The sequence below is a fragment of the Hydractinia symbiolongicarpus genome, chromosome 6, assembly GCF_029227915.1.
Source record: "Hydractinia symbiolongicarpus strain clone_291-10 chromosome 6, HSymV2.1, whole genome shotgun sequence".
NCBI classification, from domain to species: Eukaryota; Metazoa; Cnidaria; class Hydrozoa; order Anthoathecata; family Hydractiniidae; genus Hydractinia; species Hydractinia symbiolongicarpus.
In genome coordinates this window covers 21,502,365-21,523,505 of record NC_079880.1, presented here as the reverse complement: position 1 = coordinate 21,523,505, position 21,141 = coordinate 21,502,365, and the positions used below count along the sequence as shown (strand labels likewise).

General features: G+C 34.7%; 3 protein-coding genes across 3 annotated transcripts; 1 reads left to right on the top strand and 2 right to left on the bottom strand.

The window, feature by feature from the left end:
- The first annotated feature begins 5 nt into the window (after positions 1–5).
- On the top strand, positions 6–3,233 carry LOC130647553 (demethylmenaquinone methyltransferase-like). The gene is made up of 2 exons (XM_057453450.1): positions 6–1,154; positions 1,902–3,233. The coding sequence occupies exons 1-2, from the start codon at positions 788–790 to the stop codon at positions 2,216–2,218; spliced, it is 684 nt and encodes a 227-aa protein (XP_057309433.1). The 5' UTR covers positions 6–787; the 3' UTR covers positions 2,219–3,233.
- Positions 3,227–4,770, bottom strand: LOC130647551 (putative methyltransferase YqeM). Its single transcript, XM_057453448.1, has 2 exons — positions 4,288–4,770; positions 3,227–3,686 (listed from the first exon to the last, which is right to left on the bottom strand). The coding sequence occupies exons 1-2, from the start codon at positions 4,679–4,681 to the stop codon at positions 3,370–3,372; spliced, it is 711 nt and encodes a 236-aa protein (XP_057309431.1). The 5' UTR covers positions 4,682–4,770; the 3' UTR covers positions 3,227–3,369.
- A 5,213-nt stretch (positions 4,771–9,983) lies between these two features.
- Positions 9,984–21,133, bottom strand: LOC130647552 (ubiquinone biosynthesis O-methyltransferase-like). The gene is made up of 3 exons (XM_057453449.1): positions 21,050–21,133; positions 11,890–12,272; positions 9,984–10,737 (listed from the first exon to the last, which is right to left on the bottom strand). The coding sequence occupies exons 2-3, from the start codon at positions 12,254–12,256 to the stop codon at positions 10,421–10,423; spliced, it is 684 nt and encodes a 227-aa protein (XP_057309432.1). The 5' UTR covers positions 12,257–12,272; positions 21,050–21,133; the 3' UTR covers positions 9,984–10,420.
- Positions 21,134–21,141: the final 8 nt, after the last annotated feature.

Here is a 21,141-nt window from a genome sequence, read left to right as displayed (position 1 = left end):
AGTTTCTCTCTGTGAAAGTTTCTACACATAATTTTTTTTTATAAAAGCATAATGCTTTGCCTTGGTGAATCTTTTTGATGTGTTTTTATCTTAAGATATGGTTATTTCACTTAGACTTGATTAGTACCACTATAAATGGTCTAGTGTAATTACATCTGTCTGAAATTGGCCTAGTGTAATTACTCCTTTTCTTTCGTGACTGTTCTTTTAAAGCGAAAGGCAGAACCTTTTCGTTTTATCCATATAGCTCACAAGTCAACGTTGCAGTTTTTAATTTGTTGCTCAAAAGAGCACAAGGTAACCATAGTGTAAGACTTACTTTTAACAAACAAACGTCTTTAAAAAGTGGGCAAGAAGTGATCAATTTTCACTTCAGTTATTTTTCACTGACTAAAATTTTTTCCGTCTCTTTTTTTATACCAACTAACCATTTTTACCGACGTTAAATTTCAGCGACCAAAATTCTTTCCGACTATTTTTTATACCAACTAACGACTTTTACCGTCTTTATTGTTCACCGACCAAAATTTTTTGCGGCGCATTAGGCACCAAAATGCGTCAAAAATAAGAGGGTTTCTTTGTTTACATTTTATAATATTCAAAATTGAGAATTTATAAATTCCCTTTGCATGTAGCTTATCCATTTTATTTCAAATATTTTGGCTTTAAAATTTTTTTCTCCATAAATGTTTTTAAAATTTAGGTGATAAAAAAATTCTGTGCACGTGACTAATATTTTAGGTTACTAAACTTTTTTTTCAACGTTTTAGCGATAAGGTAGTTAAAGATGTCAACCGCTGCCGGGAGAGCGACTATTAGCGATGAAGATCGGGAGTTTGCTACAAAGTTTTACGATAAACTGTATTCAAACTTGGATGATTTAACAGCCGGCTACAATGAGCTTGCTCCTATCTATGATAGGGTGGCTTCCATAGTTCAATTCGATTCTCCGAAGCGGCTCGCCAACGAGTTAGCTAAATTGTTAAAACATAAAAACTTAGAAAAACAAAAGATTTTAGATGTTGGATGTGGTACAGGTAGTCTTGGAAAATCTCTAGTTGAAGAAGGATTTAAAAATATCGATGGATTAGATATACCTGAGAAATTTTTGGAGATGTGTAAAGATTCAAAATGTTACAAGAAATTGTACAAAGGTTTGTTTGGACACGTGCTTAGTTGTATTTAACAATATCAAAACAAACGCTAGAACGCTTTGACATTGTGCAAAAAATTGACAACAACGACAACAACAAGGAAAATATTCAAGATTTAAACAACAATATTGATTCTGACCCCATCTTTTTTTTCAAAGCTCTAGCCAGGGGTTTAAACCTGAGGAAAAAGATGCTACAAACACCAACATTAGCTATGGAGCAGAGATATGTCTTTGCTGCTTGGGGTGTCACGATGAATACAACTACCTTAATGCATTGCGAATATGAAGAGTAAAGCCACGGGGACACGAGACAATTTTTTTCGGCTAAGTTAATTTTGTTACTTTTGCCCGAAAATTTTATTGTGTCGCCACATATGTGCAAATGCAACATCAGTTTTTTTTTGAAAATCTTCAAGTTCATAAAATATTTTACTCCAAAGTTTAAAATGGTTTTGCGAATTTTCATGTTGTTAGAAATTTGAGATGCCGATGGAATTAAACATACAGTATACTCTCGTTAAGTGGAACCCCGGATAAGTAGGGCGGCCACTATATACTACATTTTTTCTCCTTCTCATTTTTCCTTCGTCCCTTGAATGTCCCAACGAGAGTATACTGTATATCTCATCATTTTTGTAGTAGAGCGGGGGAGGAATATTTCATTTCGCCAAAACATTGTCATTTCTGTACGCATCTTAGTTCATATTAATAATTTTTCCAATTGCATGTGGTTAATTTTATATAGTTTCACTAACAGCCAATCCAACTCCTGGAATTGAGGAGAATACATACGACATTGCTATTTCCACTGGATGTTACATCGTAAATCACATTTCAATGGATACGCTATTTGAATTGACACGTATAGTAAAACCTGGTGGTTATATATTCTACACACTTCATGACCCTAACTACACGATGGATTATATGAATTGGCATGGAAAGATAATGAAAGAAAAGAAAGCTGAATTGATCTCGATGACTTTGGAACCATACAAATTGGAGTCACGAAATGATTTCAAGTTAAGCTACGGTTACTTCGTGTTATTTAAAGTTTTGTAATTTCTTCGTAGCACTTTACGTCCATTTCATATATAGTAAAATATCCTTTTAAAATACAATGCGTTTTTGTTACACTACAATTTCGTGCGAAGCTTTATTTTTTTTTTTCGCGCCGTTGAGTACAATATCGCGCTTGACTAAGGCCTGTTGCGTTTTTTATATAAGAATGAAACGTGTACGTGGTGAAGCAAAGCTAAAAATCATCCGAAATTAAGCATGCAGAGAAAATAATGTATACGTGACGTTTTCGATCAAAGATGGTGATATACCCTCAAAGGGTTTCGCGGCCAAATGGTTTCGAAGTTTTGAGCCTTCTCCGCAAAAGTTAATTGCGCGAGATTTTTCAAAATCCGTCAACCACGAAGTTTATTCCCGCGATATTTTCAGGGAATTTGAATTGAGGGAGGCTATGGCTTATCTTGAGAATTCACCTAAAAGCCTGATAGCAATCATGGCTGTAACCATCCTAACAAATAAACTTTTAGGTCATTGGATGAATCAAAATCGATGTTACCAACAACATTCAGATACTTCTTGATGACGGCTTTTGCGGCGGAAACAGAACTGAACCTGGTGATTACTGCTCCTTAGTTGCTTGCTGCTAAAAGATACTTCTGTACCATCGAGTCAAGTTCACCTAGCAGTAGTGATTGACCAGCTTTGCTTCTGCACTTTAGAATGACTTTTATTCGTGTTATGTCCCCAGGATCTTGTGACCCCTGAGCCGTTATTACGCGAAATAGGTTGCACATATTTTTATACATTAACTCTAAACTCTTAGCTATCTCTAATGACAAAAACTTTGTTATTTACAATTTGCTGATTAAAATTTTAACGACTTAAATTTTTTTTAAAAGATTTAATTTTGAAAACAATAGTAAAAACAAAATCAATTATTACATTAAATTTGTTCCAATTAGATTCTATTATTTTTTGCTAAACGCCAAAACGTTGGTGGTTGAGACGGAGCGTCGCACCATTTGAAGATGTTAGTAAATACTGAATACATTTTTAATAGTTCCAAATTCTTCTTTTAACCTTCTTATGCATTTATTAATCAGTTTTACATCTCAGGGGTGTGCATATACACCTTATAAATTTTAGGGGCATATAATACACCCTTGCAGTATTGAAAAGGTGCCTAAAAATATTTATAACACTCTAAACAACACGTAATAAGCATAAACTTGTTCAAAGTTCTTTCGTGGTTCCAATCTGTATGGTGCCAGTTTCATAGAGATCAACTCAGCTTTCTTTTCTTTCATTAACTTTCCATGCCAATTCATGTAATCCATCGTGTAGTTAGGGTCATGAAGTGTGTAGAATATATAACCACCAGGCTTCACAATACGTGTTAGTTCAAATAGCGTATCCAGTGGTATATGACCCGCGACGTAGCATCCACTGGAAACAGCAATGTCGTATGAGTTATCTTCAATATCCGGTGTTGGATTAGCTGTCAATGGTTCTACAGAAATAATCACAATTTAATTATGTTGTCAATAAATAAATCAATAAGTCAATAATTGTCTTACATCAAAAGACATCATAACAACAATTTATACACACTTACTCACTGCACTTCATTTAACAAGTGCACCTTTAGAGCCGAAATGTTGAAAATTTTCCCGCAAAGAACACTTAATTTCGATCTAAATATAGATCGGAAGACCACATTTCAGATATGGCCCTCAAAGCTATCCTCGATCCCAAGGCTTTTTTTCTCTTTTTGATATGGGGACGTCGTCCCTTTATAAAAAAAGAAACATATAGCCTAGGGGTCGGGGTTGCCTCAGGGCCTACCTTAAGGCTGGTAAACCCGTTTGCCGGCAACCTGGAGACTTTAAAACATTTTTTTCTGACCCTTTGAAGCTCTCTCAAAACAAGCGTCAGGGGTTATGATGTCAAACTTTTTGGTGATTTAGTAAATCTAAACATGCAGAACAAGTTTTCGAGATTTCCAACACTGCCATTAAAAACTCCATAAATTGCTATGTCAGTAACAGTAATAAAACAGGCAACCATTTCATGACAAGTAAGCGTGGCTTTGGTTGTGCTTATTAACTAACCTTTATACAATTTATTGTAACATTTTGTTTCTTTACACATCTCCAACAACTTCTCCGATATATCTAATCCATCGATATTTTTAAATCCTTCTTCAACAAGAGATTTCCCAAGATTTCCATTACCACATCCAACATCTAAAATCAATTTTTCTTCCAAATGTTTATGCTCCAGAAATACGGCTAAATCTTTTGCAAGTCTTTTGTAGGCGTCATATTTGAAAATAGAGACAGCTTCATCGTATATAGAAGAAAGATCATCATAGGTTCCTGACAAATTCTCTACGTTTGAGTACAACTTCTCGTAGTAATATAAAGCAAGCTTTATATCCTCGTCACTGAGAATTTGACCTTTTTTATTTTCCGCTATCTTTAAACTTTTTTTATTTTCCGCCATCTTTAAACTTTTGTTGATTTGCGGTAACTTCTGTAAAAGAGGGTGTTTATTTTTTTGCAGTAAGATTAGTTTGCAATAACTGTTTGCTTAAAGTAGATGCTGTGTTAGAAGAGCTTGAGACAATAAGTGCTCTAAGTGTTTTAATGTTTATAACTTTTAACGTTTCTTACGCAATCTTTCATTATCTATGTAGCAAATAATAACAAGAAAACCTGTCAGGTTATAAACGTTTTTTTAAATGACTGTCACGACTCTCTGGAGAGGATTGAGGGAATCGTAATGTAGACGAAGGATTCTGTGTGGGTAAAGGGACGACCTAAGTAACAAAGGCTTCAGACGCGCAGGCCTTGTTTCTTATACCGCTTTCTGCTTGAGTAACGATATTGATCCATGATAGAATCAAAGTAACCCGACTTGGCGTTAGCCATTGCTTATTATCAAGGGTCTGTTTATGACAAATAGGCTGCCTCTTTTAGTTCTCTGTCGGTTTTTTTGTTGGCCATGCTTAACAGAATTGTTTAACATAAATATGGTACAATGACTAGCGAGGTAAATAAGGAAAGAGAAAAACGTGTTTCATCATTGCCTAAAGGAGACTCAGTCAATTGCACCTGTAATAGTTAGATACTGATTGGCTAAGAGGACCACTGCGCCTAAGTGAGTGATGCAATATAAAAAAGGTAAGTAGTGAATATCACACAAGGATCGGTGCTAGATACGTCGAACACGTGATATGTAGATGAATTTAAAACTGAGCCGACAACAGATTTAGCGTGCGTGGCCAGCATAAAATTGACAGTATGTACACACAAGGATGAATGCTGGACTATAAAAAGGGTAAAGGTTCTCAGAAATCTTGCCACTTCGCGAACACAGACTGCAGTGACACGCGCCTACCGGGGAGGACTATGAGGAAGTAAAAAATACACAAAGAACGGTCGCAAGTTGTTGGTCAAGGTGAAAACATTTGCTAGAGGTGGTGCTATGTGATAAAATGACGCAAACGCGCATTTGTAACATCTCTAAGCGGATCACGATGCCAGTAAAAGATTAGCGCACTAATATTAGTATTTGCGAAGGGTCGAATGCCCAAACGAAAGACTTTGGGCTAAGAAATACCGGAGTAATTCTAAAACCAAATAATAGAATGAAGACATAAGGAGTCGATGTGGAAAAGAGTAACTAATACACCTTTCCCGAATTTATATTTTGTAAAATATTGCGTGCATGAAAACGAGGCAAATCCGCGTTCATATAAACATGGAGGAAGACAATACTATGAGAGATATTTTGCTTAAAATAATTGAGGAAAATATAGATTTAGTCTTCGATGAAACTGAAGAAAAAGCGTGAGGGAAAACATGGGGGGAATGCCGCCGTTCACGATAAAAGAAATTGAAATGCATTGTCAAAATAGTGGTAAACAGCACGGTGTGGCAATTATTAAGACTTTGGAGCGTGGAAGAAAGTTTAGGGATGAACTATACATATCTGCTGATAGCATTTTTACATCAACATTTGCTCCAAGTAAAAACAGAATTTTTACAGACTTAGTTATGGTCAGCCCTGTAAAAAGTAATGCTGACAAAAAGGTATCCATCTAACGTTATATGATCCTAGAATTAATGATAGTTTGTGTAACATAAATTTAAGAATATTAAAACTGCTAGATATGCTTTTGGTTGACAAACGGGTTGGTTTTGCTCATTGTATTGACAGTACATGAAAAACAACATTAAATATGCGAACTTTCTTGTTCGATCTACATTGTCACACCAACTACTACCGTTAGAACATACCATCAAGATTGTTACTAATATTAATATATCAAATACTTCAAATAAATCAAAACATAACGAAACACAACCCTATGAGTTTATTGATGTAAATCCTGTATTAATCCCAAAAGATTGGGGTAAATTAAATCAACATTACACACACCTAGCTGTTCAGTAAAGTTGTTTATAGTATCATCAATTAGTTATTCTTTTAACATTGAATTCCTCAGTTTTAATAGTTTCTAATTCACCAGGAGTGAAAAAAACAGGTTGTTCTTCAGAATCAGATGAAGAACTTTCATATGTGCTTTCAGAATCTGTTTCGACTACTACAGGAAGTGCTCCTTTTTCGGACTTTTCCTTTTTTGTGTTGTGTTATTTTGTTTGAACGTAAATATATATGGCACAGAGCCATTGATTAATGTTTTCCGTTCACAACCAAAACCTAATTTTACACAGTGTACTTCAAAGTGGACTTCGCATACTTTTGTGTTCTTGTTTACTGTGAACACATCACACCTTCCCTTCTACGATATCTTGAAATGATGCTTACCCATTGTTTTCTCAAACTTGGATCCGATGGAAATGAAAACATTCCAATGCCTGTTTAACTCTGGGTTTATTAAGAGTAGAACTTTTGCATAACAGTACGCAACAAGAGTTACCAGGTCGAGAGGTTGATATACCTGGATAGATTAAAGTATGATAAATTTCTTGCTGACCTTTCTGATTGCTACTCGCCATCACAAATACATATTCTTCTTTTACAAGACAAGTATGTTTTTAAATACATTATAAGTGGTTTCGTTAAGAAAAACCTGCAATCCTTTAGAAAAATACACAATAAAAGATCATTCACAACGCATAAAAGTATCACACTCACCAGCTGTATTTTTAGTGTTTACAAAGTTTACTAAGAAGTGCCTCGTTTTAATGCCGATGATATAATCGATAATTTAAATTCGGGAAAGGTGTATTCGTTACAAATAGAACAATATTCTTTTCGTTAAAAAATAACAAATAGCCATATCAAAATTACAGATAAAATCAACCTCGTCCCCATAGTTTTTGTCATCAAGTAAGCGCTAGTGACTTTGACATAGGCAACAAACCCTGGGGACGAGAATGAGATAAAACCTTCTACGCACACACAAGTACTAGCATAAATTATTATAGTTTAGTTAGAAAAAAAAACACAGTTGTACACGGTTCTCTCTAAAATTTCCAGAAGCAGGGCACTATTAAAATTGGTCTGTAATTAGATACTTTCTAACTATCTCCTACTTTAAACACCGGTTACAAAGACCCAGAGACTTCAAACCTAAAATTAGGGATAAATTAAATATACATGCAATAGCGGTGATTTTAGTTCATTAAAACGGCCCTGTGTGACATTACTGATTTTTATTGATTTCATTTTATAAGGATACAATCGATATGAACCGCAATGGGTTACTTTCAGTAAAATCTCCATTGTGATCGAGGAAGTTAGGTACGTTCTTTTAGTACGTTGTTTTAGCGGGTACTAACGTTTAGGCGAATATCGCAACATCGTCCAACATTGCTCAATAGTACCATAACGGCTTCTCTTATTACTTCCTCAATCGATGCAATTATAAAATATTTGTAAACCTTGCATTTTGCCTTGTCGATGAAGTTGATAGCCACGAAAATTGTTGGCCACTTCGTAATAACGGCTCAGGGGCCACAAGACCCTGGGCACGAGGTTGAGAATCCAACAGTGGACTAGCAAAACAATCGTCATTCCCAAAAAATAGGTGAATAGATTTGATAATATTTCACCATGATTCCTACATCCTTCCTTATTTTCACAAACATGATAATAGGTTTTTTTGCATCACAATTCTTTAATTTAATTGGTGTCATTTCTTCCACAAAGACATATGCCAATGTCGAGGAAACAATATCTGCTTTTCCTGGTCAGAGAACGTGTTCAGATGGGGAGGACCTATAAAGAGAGAGAGAGAGAGAGAGAGAGAGAGAGAGAGAGAGAGAGAGAGAGAGAGAGAGAGAGAGAGAGAGCAAAATCTGCTGGTAAAGTGGTAATCTATCTGTCCTAGCGTGATAGCTAGTTTGATGTAAATACAAAGTTACCAATAACTAGGCGATCGATGTTATGGTAAAATAATGTTCATGGAATTATTCGAAATTTATTCGAAGTGTTCTGGCATTTATGTCAATAGTGACAATGGTAACAATAATAACACCCAACGTTACCCACGGTGAGCTTATATAACCCTAGCGTTAACAAGCATTTCCTTGATATTTTTAGCAGTATAGTTGCAACAGGTGAGGAGTCTGGCCAGGTTTCATTGAGCCCTTGATCAGTCTGTGCCTAATATTTTTTATTGTGGTGTAATTTTTGGAAGTTGGAGTTTTGTGTGAAGAAAACTGATTGTCTTTGAGTATTATCTGTTTTAGTGATGATAAAGTACACCTTTGATGATGATTATACAGAGGTAACCTAATTGTACCCTCATTTGATTAATTTTAGCGATTTTATAGGTATTCGCGAAAATAAATCTTCGCAAAATAACACGATGTGACAGGTTCGCAAAAATTTATCAACTTAAGGTACAAACAGACATGGGCAAGAGTGTAAATTCTAACCTCACTAGCAAATAAGTGTGGTTAGTACAGCTAACAGTGCAAAAGTATCGGCCAATGAAAGGAAAATGCGAATTTCAAAGACGTCTCACTAAGTAATTAAGTGAGTAAGTAACGGGAAGTTTTAACGTTCTAGGGGATTCTGCCACACAAGGCAGTTAGCGGTCAGTAGATGGCACCAAATGGGCTGACAACACTGCATTTAAGGTGCGCCGGAGTGGGGACTCGAACTTAAAAGGTTATGATTACAAGTCAAATGCGCTACCACTATACCATCTCCACTGCAGGTGCATGAATATCAAGGAGGGTATGTGGATGAAAGGGGAAAATTGTTTTTTGGCTAAGTGCATATTAACTTTAAATGAAATTACATATATTGAAACATTAACTTGATAGTGTGATAAAGTTTTAGCTAATTTTTAAATACATTGTTTTTTAAATTTTCGGGAAATCACCTGCCTATGCTTTCATTCTATGCCGTTTGTTTAGCCTAAATGCTTTACCTCCGTAGGAAAGGACACCTACATATTTTATTTCTATAAAAACATGTACCTATAGCGGTTTCTTGATCATGGCTAAAAGCGTAAAATGGTCAATAATCCTCACCTGGTATCCCTACCTTTGCAGATGTGTTGGACAGGCAAACAACGTTTAGAATGTAATAATCTCGCTTTCTTACACGTCTCCAGCGTGAAATAATCCAAATCAAGGCTAAATTATATTTGGGGACAAGGGTCATGCTGTCCGCATCAACAATAGAACATTGTTTTGAATCCAGCGTATTAACGAAGTCCACACTGTGAACTTTGATCTTCAAGATTTGCTTTTTCCCAGTATATCGTAGCTATATAAATTGATATTGATATGGTAGCCACAAACTCCTGTGTATTATGTATTATGTTTCAAAGTTTTAGTGTAGCTAGATAATACTTAACTATTTTTGTGTTTTATTTGCATCAAAGCAATATGTTATTTTTCGCAGATGAATCTTTTAAACATTTTTCGGGAATTTATTTCTCAGAAGGGAGAATGGCATTTGATATTCTGTCAAATCAGTATCCATTACAGTACATGGTAATGTGTCATGCAGTTTACTATATTACTGTTTGTAAGATTGTGAGTAATAGCATATTCACAAAAACTTCCATTCACATTCTTGTATTTCTTATTCACACCAAGGAATTAAATGTTTTGTAAATAACTTTGGGCGCAAAATGGTGACAACTATTACTCACATTGTGATTAGTACTTACTTTTTGTAGGGTAAGATTGGCGACCAACCGCAAGAAAGCAGAAGTTTAATTAGGATTTATACAAAAATGTATTTTAGAATTTATAATACTTTAAACAGCACGTAATAAGCATAAACTTGTTCAAAGTTTTTTCGTGGTTCCAATCTGTATGGTGCCAGTTTCATAGAGATCAAATCAGCTTTCCTTTCTTTCATTATCTTGCCATGCCAATTCATATAATCCATCGTGTAGTTAGGGTCATGAAGTGTGTAGAATATATAACCACCAGGCTTCACTATACGTGTTAGTTCAAATAACGTATCCAGTGGTATATGACCCGCGACGTAGCATCCACTGGAAACAGCAATGTCGTATGAATTTTCTTCAATACCAGGTGTTGGATTAGCTGTCAATGGCACTGAAATAGATCAAAGGTTGTCATAAATATTATAATAATGAACATTGAGCTGCCGCCTTGTCGTTTTTTTTTTGTTTTTTTTAAAAAAACTAGTTGCGTGATGTATTTTTGAAATTGCGTTAAGTATTTTTGAAATTGCGTGAAGTATTTTCGGAATTGCGTGAAGTAATTTTGGAATTGGGTGAAGTAATTTTGGAATTGCGTGAAAAATACTGGAATTGCGTGAAGTATTTTTGAAATTGCGTGAATTGTTTTTGGAATCGCGTGAAGTACTTTTGGAATTGCGTGAAGTACTTTTGGAATTGCGTGATGTATTTTTGGAATTGCGTGAAGTACTTTTGGAATTGCGTGAAGTATTTTTGGAATTGCGTGATGTACTTTTGGAATTGCGTGATGTATTTTTGGAATTGCGTAAAGTATTTTTGGAATTGCGTGAAGTATTTTTGGAATTGCGTAAAGTATTTTTGGAATTGAGTAAAGTATTTTTGGAATTGCGTGAACTATGTTTGGAATTGCGTGAAGTATTTTTGGAATTGCGTGAAGTATTTTTGGAATTGCGTAAAGTATTTTTGGAATTGAGTAAAGTATTTTTGGAATTGCGTGAAGTATGTTTGGAATTGCGTGAAGTATTTTTGAAATTGCGTGAAGTATGTTTGGAATAGAACAACGTGAGCCTTCTGGGCCATCGTAGAAAACCTTTAGGCCTCTTAACCGCAAAAATATCTCGCAAAATTTTGCGATCACTATCAGGTAGCCAGTATATTTCTTAACAAACCAGACAAGAAATCTTTAGGTACTTTCACATATCTTACATTTCAATGCAAGACGGGAAATGGTGATGGAGGCGCTTACAAATTATTCTTATTTTTATTAATCCAGAATAGCCTCTTCAGTTCCTAATAGACCTGTTATCAAAGGGGGTCCTAGTGTACTTAATGCTCCCATTTGAACTACAAAGCGTGTGCATGTACAAAAACCGCCTAAGATATTAATTACATTGTCATGCTGAACGTTAAGCAGAAAGGATCGATTCACACTTTTATAGTCTCTTGAATGACTCAGCTGGGCCTTGAACCAAGGACCTCCCACACTGGAGGCCAACGCTCTAACACAAGGCCACTAGCCGGAAAAGAAGCTGTGAAAAACACGTACCTTGAAACAATTTATTGTAGCATCCTGTCTCTTTACACATTTCCACGAATTTCTTCGATATATCTAATCCATCGATATTTTTAAATCCTTTCTCAACAAGAGATTGCCCAAGACATCCATTACCACATCCAACATCTAAAATCTTTTTTTGTTCTAAATTTTTATTCTCAAAAAATACGGCTAAATCATTTGCAAGCCTCTGGTGAGCATCACACCTGTTAATTTCATGGACTTTGTAATATGTTGAAGCGAAGTCATCATAAAATTGAGATAGATTTTTTAAATTCGAATATAATTTTGAATAAAAATTTAAAACAAATTTTTTGTCTTCCTCACTGATGGTGACATTTTCAGTGCTGATATCCATGTTAACTCTTTTGTGTCTATGAAAAAAATATGGCATAATTATTACGATTTATTTTTTGCATCATTAAGCTAGTACATTGGGTTTTTCAAAAATCAAAAAAAAGTTTTTTGTTAACTAGTGAAATTTTCATAATTGCGGCTTAATTAGCGGGAAAACTAAGAAAATGAACCATTGTTAAATTAAATTTCCAACTGAGATTTCTACTACATAAACACATATCTTGTAAAAGGGGAAAAATAATTTCCAAAATAATTCACGTTTAGTTCTTGAAATATCTCTAGTTAAAATTATAAACTGTAAACATGAAATAAAGTCTATAATATATAGTAGTAAATATGTTTATAAAACAAAGAACAAGTTATGCACACTGCCATATCTGAAGTTATAAACAGGTAAAAGAGAAGAGTTGTTGCTGAAGTCTTAGACATAGTGAAGACATTAGCAAATAAATTTTAAAGGGAAAATATTAAAACTTGAAGCAAATTAAAGCAAAAGTTTTTAGACAGGACTGTTTCGAATTTTTATCTCGTTAATAATATAATTCCCTACAAAAGTAGTGAATTATATTATTATAAAAACACTTGAACATTTTGGTCGACAGAGTTGAGTTTCTTCAGCATCTTTTTCATTTCTCCTCCAAGCTGTACCTGAAAAATATAAATCACATTTTTGAATGCTGCAAGTGTTCGCTGCATTTTCTATACAGAAATGCGAAATCAGCGATCGTATAATAGGCACATTGTTTATTACATTAGCCATGGTTGATTCGCTATGGTATTGTTTTTTAAACCAATCAGCTTGATCTTTCGAGAATTTTAACCAATCAGGATATTTTAAAATCATAACAAACATTTTTATTTGACATGTGAGGCGAAAGTACACTTATTAATAAATGTTACTTCAGTGTGTTATTCCTTCTCGTTTTCCCCATCGTAAATTGAACAATCAAATTGTTTTACTTTCAGTTTGTTCGAGCGAACATGTTGTATGTAGTTTGCTCTGGTTATCTACCAATATATAAGTGTTGATATTGGCAATTTGTGTTTCGTTTGATTTTTTTTAAAAAAACTAACTGAATAATGAGAGCTGATTTCTATTTGATAGTGGGCCATACCTTGGTTTAGATATTCTCATCAGTTAGTTAAAACAATTTTCGTTTTTCAACCTACCGTTTTTAATTTCGTGTAAGTCTTGGTTCTCCCATGGCACTAAAGAGCACTAAAGAGCGATAGAAATTGAGCACTCAAAAGCATTGGAATATGAGCGTCTGTTTTAAAGTGATTCACATTATAAGAGAACAATACTTAATATAAGAACTCTTTTGAGCATGGAAAATAGAGTAAAGTCACAATTCACACTCTATTTCGTCATTTGGAGATCATGTTCTGCACAAAATACTTCTGCACGAATGTCGGCACCTTTGATCTCAGAAGAAAACAATAAAACAAGCACTAGAATCTTATAGTTGTTATTTGTTGATAGTTGTTATCAAAAAAATTTGCCTTAGTGCTCGAAAAACAGCACTAATGAGTGACAATGAGCACTAAGGAGCGTTGAAACTGATTCTCACTTATGAAAAAAACACGAGATATCGCTCGTGAGTGCTCTTTAGTGCCAGGTGAGAACCAAGCTTAAATTAAGCAAACTCAAAGGATCGTTCTGATTCATGATGCTTATATCTTGCTACGACAGCTAGAGGTCGATTATAAAACATGTGCTGCGACATATTGTTGAAGGGCCATTAACACGGCCGTTTTCGACTGTTGTTCGTATTTTTAAAAAAGGCGCAATGTGAGTATTAGTTGTTGCCATAGCCAGATGGGTTAAAATCAATAGACCTTTTCATCGATAGCGACACCATTTTGAATTTCCCGCTTTCGCAATGCATCTCCGGACGACCGGGGTATCTGAGAAATCAAACAAGATATCTGCAGAGCTATTAAGCTGTGGCACCATTGTTAAAACGGAGCTGGGTTTTTTTTTGCAACTGAGGATACACAAAGCCTATTTCTAATCATTAATGTATTGCAAACAAATAAAAACTCAAGCCTTGCTTGCCTAGCATTTGCAACAGGTAATGCTAGACTAATTACTAAAAATCGCTTTTATTACTTTTCAGAAACGCAAGACTGAAATATAATGAATTAGAAAAGTTATATTTTTTTTAAGTAAAAAATGTTTCTTATAAAAGTTAAAAGTTGTACCAGTAAAAAGCATGTTTTCATATAAGAAAATACCTACGTAAGAGCTAGTTTATGTCAATAAAATATATACAGCATCAAGAAAACACTTTAAAACATGGAAGATAAGAAACTCATTAAATCAACAAAAGGTTGACTTTGCAATTTAGATAGCATAACTAATGCTTGGTGCTTGTTTTACAGAGGAAAAATTAAACAGGGTGGCTGAATTATAGAACCCTCCTGTTTAGTCACTGAACAGTGAGCTTAAACATAATATGCCTATTTTATTTAAACTGGTAGCCGAATTGTTATTTTGTGCCAAGGACGCCTGAAAAGGATGACAGGGAGATATACCATGGGCAAAAATCTAAAGATATCTGCAATAGTCAACCGCTGTTTTATGGATTGAAGGCTAGTCCAATAGAAAACCCTTGGAGACATGGTCTGCAGAAAATTTCTGCAAATCTGAGCAATTTCAGACTAGTTCCATTGTTATGTGGAGTTGTATATGTTACCAATATCTTTTGCGCAAATCGACAGGCAAAATAATCATGCGATAAGCCATAGACCAACCAGCCTATTACAAACTTCAATTTTCAGTGAAGGCATCTTAATTTGATCTTAAATTTAAAATCTAGTGTTTGCATGAAAGCAAGCCAAAATTTGTCCCTACAAAGCGCTTCGCTAGCGCCCAGACCTGCGGTATGAAACTCCGTAATTTGAATTTCAGTACGGGTAATTTCAGAGTTGGACAGGGCTTAAGGTTTGCATGGGTTACGTTTTATTAAAGAGCCGTGTGAACAGGCAGTTCTACAGTGTATTATGATTTGAGATTTTGAGGCACAATGTGATTGCATATTGTGGCTATGGCAATGTGAATTTTAGTTGGTCCATTTTTAAATGTCGTTTGACTCGACGAATTGTAAGTATTTTTTCATATCATGAGTGCAATGAGTTGCTATGGTGGTATGGATTTCTCTTTTTTTTTTTTTTTGAGAGGGTTGGTATATGGTAGCTCATATCATCACGACGCTGTTGTATTTTGTGTTTCAGAATTAACGGTGCCTTTGTTCGTTACACTTCTTCATAAAAAAGACGGATCAAGTTAGTTCCCAGTACTTTTTCGTCAAAGGTATTGTGATGTTGTGTTTTATAACGGTATATCAAGTTTCCCTGTTATAATAGAGTGGGTAAGGGGATGAAAGTTACTCTTATAAAACGACACGGTGTATACCAATGATGGTATATCCTTTGTAGTTTTAAAAAAGTTCATATTCTAATTACAAGCATGATTCAGCCGCCAGAGATTTAGTTAGTCACCAGTCCTTAATTTCGTCCGGACAAGGTGGTCCTGGATGTTTTTGTGTCTTGTGAATGCAATAAAGGGTTTAGTTGGAAAAATTCATGCAGTTCTCTGTCGCTTGTGATGATTGACCAATGTTTCTTGAAAATATTTTTCAAAGGAATAAACGCTCTATGATAAGGGATGATAAAGGGCAAAACTGCTGCTTGTTTCGATGTTTTTGCTTCGTTTCTAGTCCGTTATTAGACGAGGCCAAAATCTCCGATGGCGTTAGAAAAAATCAACTGATGGTCTCATTAATGTATTTTTTACTGATTTAAAAAAAAAACAAAAAAAAACGAAACACAAACAACACTTATATATTGGTAGAAACCAGAGCAAGCTACAACAACACGTTCGCTCGAACAAACTCTACGATGGCGAAAACGAGAGGGAATAACACAAAAAATCACTAAGGGGGACTAGAATAAAGCAAGCTTAGTATAAAAAATAAAGCATGCTTTGAGTAAAGCAAGTTCCTGGTAATATCAAAGGGAGAGTTGTAAACAAAATTTAAAACAAAACGTTCATGTTGTTGTTTCTCTCACATACGAATGAACTTTCACTTTCATAATACCCGCTCAAAAGCCTCACTTTTAATACTCAAATATTTGTGCATAAGTTTTATTCTATTGTTTTATGTACTTATAGCAGCTAAAGCAAAAATAAAGAGTGCCTCGAAGCGCTCTTTATTTTTGTTTTATTTAAAGCATGTTTAAAGCAAGTAAACATAATTTGAAAGACATTTTAATAAAGCAAAAATGCGTTCACATTATTAAGCATGCTTTAAATCGTGCTTTAAATTTATAGCATGCTTTTAAAATTTGCAGTAAAGTTTTTTGGAAAAATGTATTACGGCTATCCGATTTCACGATTAATGTTTGATCTTGCACAAGAACTTTTCCCATAAACTATTGCAGGATTCTTTTTGCTTTAGGAGTGTAATAACAGGTTTTAAACTGTGTTTTTATTTTTAAATGTTACAAAAACTTTTCCGCAAAATAAAATTGCTGAATGACTGTTTTAGCTGTGTAGGATAACAACAGGGTGTTTACTGTCTGTTTATTTGAACCAAAGTTAGGATATTTTTCAGAAAGGGATGTTATGTCGAAACGTATATGTGCGCCACAGTATATCTGTACTAATCACTCAGCCTAGTGTTAACGACAAGCTATTACCTGTGTTTCTATTTAGCAGAAGTTGTGCTAAAGTTTTTTTGAAAGGTTTTTTTTACCTATACTAATGGCGCACCACAGATTAAAGTACATATATATATTTTAAGTTTTACCGGGAACATTTTGTGAAAAATAAAAAAGGTTTGCTGACTGTTTTCGTTATGACATGGCACAATATGTAAATTGTGTTTTTATTCAAGCTATAGGATAAATATAATTACACCCGAAACACCTTAAATGTTGTGTGTTTCACTCGATTTACGATATACTGCACATCTGTACTAAGGCGCTCCACCTGAATGTGTGGTACAGTTTTCAATTTGTATTAACTGTTCCACCAAGCGTTTTACGCCAGGTAACACAGTTACTTGTGGCTTAACCAGCATTTCTCAAAAGGTTAATTAACTAGGCAGTGTGCTGTAAATTCCTAAGTGTATATAATGTTCACCTGTAAAGTTTTGTATATATATATATTTATGCCCTGCTGGTCTAATGGCTATGACACTCATGCAAATGAGAAATCCAGGTTCGAATCCTGGACAGGGCTAGGAAAAACATAATTATCTTGCACCTACAACAACCAGGCTTTCATATAATAGGTAATCTTTGAGTTGTAGATTTGTCACTTTCATTTATAGAGCCCAAAAGTGCTTTGTTTTTTGTAATAGATCTATCACTTTATGGTAAAAAGTTTTGTGTTGACATACCTGGTAGGCACAAGAAACTAAAAAAGACGTTTTTTAAATTTTTTTTGCCTTTCTCGTGGACTTCTCTGATTATTTCCATATCTTGACTTTTTAATGTTGTTGTCATTGGAATCAAGATAATCTCAGATTTATCAAAAAATCATATGGCGTTATGACCGATTGTTTAAATACTTGTAATGGCACATAATTCTGCTAACATGATTCACTGTATATTGACCTGAGATAAATTTGAGACTTTTTTTGAGATATTGAATTTGAAATATTTGCACCTCAATACTTTCTATACTCCTGGACTAATATGATACTTATCTTAGATATATTGAGTATACACAATCTTTGAGTTGTAAGGTGGATATTTTCTATTAAAGTCATGCACCCCTGCCTTGCCGTTCCATTTCCTTGCCAGCACTGACCGTGCCTTTCTTTGCCTACCCTTCCTATGCCTTTTCTGGTGCCTGCCTACTATGTCCTTGCCTGTGCCTCCCATGCCTGTGCCTACCATGCCTTACCCACCCTGCCTTCCTGATTCCTCTTCCTGTTTCCTTGCCTGCCTTTGCCCTTTCCTTGCCGTGCTTAATGCCTTTGCCTTGGCAACCTCTCCGCAACTCTTTCTATATTGATTAAAAAAGGCGCAATGTGAGTATTAGTTGTTGCCATAGCCAGATGGGTTAAAATCAATAGACCTTTTCATCGATAGCGACACCATTTTGAATTTCCCGCTTTCGCAATGCATCTCCGGACGACCGGGGTATCTGAGAAATCAAACAAGATATCTGCAGAGCTATTAAGCTGTGGCACCATTGTTAAAACGGAGCTGGGTTTTTTTTTGCAACTGAGGATACACAAAGCCTATTTCTAATCATTAATGTATTGCAAACAAATAAAAACTCAAGCCTTGCTTGCCTAGCATTTGCAACAGGTAATGCTAGACTAATTACTAAAAATCGCTTTTATTACTTTTCAGAAACGCAAGACTGAAATATAATGAATTAGAAAAGTTATATTTTTTTTAAGTAAAAAATGTTTCTTATAAAAGTTAAAAGTTGTACCAGTAAAAAGCATGTTTTCATATAAGAAAATACCTACGTAAGAGCTAGTTTATGTCAATAAAATATATACAGCATCAAGAAAACACTTTAAAACATGGAAGATAAGAAACTCATTAAATCAACAAAAGGTTGACTTTGCAATTTAGATAGCATAACTAATGCTTGGTGCTTGTTTTACAGAGGAAAAATTAAACAGGGTGGCTGAATTATAGAACCCTCCTGTTTAGTCACTGAACAGTGAGCTTAAACATAATATGCCTATTTTATTTAAACTGGTAGCCGAATTGTTATTTTGTGCCAAGGACGCCTGAAAAGGATGACAGGGAGATATACCATGGGCAAAAATCTAAAGATATCTGCAATAGTCAACCGCTGTTTTATGGATTGAAGGCTAGTCCAATAGAAAACCCTTGGAGACATGGTCTGCAGAAAATTTCTGCAAATCTGAGCAATTTCAGACTAGTTCCATTGTTATGTGGAGTTGTATATGTTACCAATATCTTTTGCGCAAATCGACAGGCAAAATAATCATGCGATAAGCCATAGACCAACCAGCCTATTACAAACTTCAATTTTCAGTGAAGGCATCTTAATTTGATCTTAAATTTAAAATCTAGTGTTTGCATGAAAGCAAGCCAAAATTTGTCCCTACAAAGCGCTTCGCTAGCGCCCAGACCTGCGGTATGAAACTCCGTAATTTGAATTTCAGTACGGGTAATTTCAGAGTTGGACAGGGCTTAAGGTTTGCATGGGTTACGTTTTATTAAAGAGCCGTGTGAACAGGCAGTTCTACAGTGTATTATGATTTGAGATTTTGAGGCACAATGTGATTGCATATTGTGGCTATGGCAATGTGAATTTTAGTTGGTCCATTTTTAAATGTCGTTTGACTCGACGAATTGTAAGTATTTTTTCATATCATGAGTGCAATGAGTTGCTATGGTGGTATGGATTTCTCTTTTTTTTTTTTTTTGAGAGGGTTGGTATATGGTAGCTCATATCATCACGACGCTGTTGTATTTTGTGTTTCAGAATTAACGGTGCCTTTGTTCGTTACACTTCTTCATAAAAAAGACGGATCAAGTTAGTTCCCAGTACTTTTTCGTCAAAGGTATTGTGATGTTGTGTTTTATAACGGTATATCAAGTTTCCCTGTTATAATAGAGTGGGTAAGGGGATGAAAGTTACTCTTATAAAACGACACGGTGTATACCAATGATGGTATATCCTTTGTAGTTTTAAAAAAGTTCATATTCTAATTACAAGCATGATTCAGCCGCCAGAGATTTAGTTAGTCACCAGTCCTTAATTTCGTCCGGACAAGGTGGTCCTGGATGTTTTTGTGTCTTGTGAATGCAATAAAGGGTTTAGTTGAAAAAATTCATGCAGTTCTCTGTCGCTTGTGATGATTGACCAATGTTTCTTGAAAATATTTTTCAAAGGAATAAACGCTCTATGATAAGGGATGATAAAGGGCAAAACTGCTGCTTGTTTCGATGTTTTTGCTTCGTTTCTAGTCCGTTATTAGACGAGGCCAAAATCTCCGATGGCGTTAGAAAAAATCAACTGATGGTCTCATTAATGTATTTTTTACTGATTTAAAAAAAAAACAAAAAAAAACGAAACACAAACAACACTTATATATTGGTAGAAACCAGAGCAAGCTACAACAACACGTTCGCTCGAACAAACTCTACGATGGCGAAAACGAGAGGGAATAACACAAAAAATCACTAAGGGGGACTAGAATAAAGCAAGCTTAGTATAAAAAATAAAGCATGCTTTGAGTAAAGCAAGTTCCTGGTAATATCAAAGGGAGAGTTGTAAACAAAATTTAAAACAAAACGTTCATGTTGTTGTTTCTCTCACATACGAATGAACTTTCACTTTCATAATACCCGCTCAAAAGCCTCACTTTTAATACTCAAATATTTGTGCATAATTTTTATTCTATTGTTTTATGCACTTATAGCAGCTAAAGCAAAAATAAAGAGTGCCTCGAAGCACTCTTTATTTTTGTTTTATTTAAAGCATGTTTAAAGCAAGGAAACATAATTTGAAAGACATTTTAATAAAGCAAAAATGCGTTTACATTATTAAGCACGCTTTAAACCGTGCTTTAAATTTATAGCATGCTTTTAAAATTCTAGTGTGACCCCCCACTAAAAAGCTTATAAAGCTAAGAAAAACAGATGATGCCGTTCGGTATAGAAGACTCAACAAAAACTTTTAGCTTGATGCATACTTAAAATGTCAACATTTTACAACCTTTTACTAACGAAATGTAATAAATTTTGTGGACAGTAGTTAAAGTAGATAGTCGACTTTATTACTAACCTTGCATTTCATTACTAACTTTCTTTTTCACTACTAAATCGAGAATTTTACACCAAACATTGCAAATAAACAAACTAAGTTAACGATCTTTC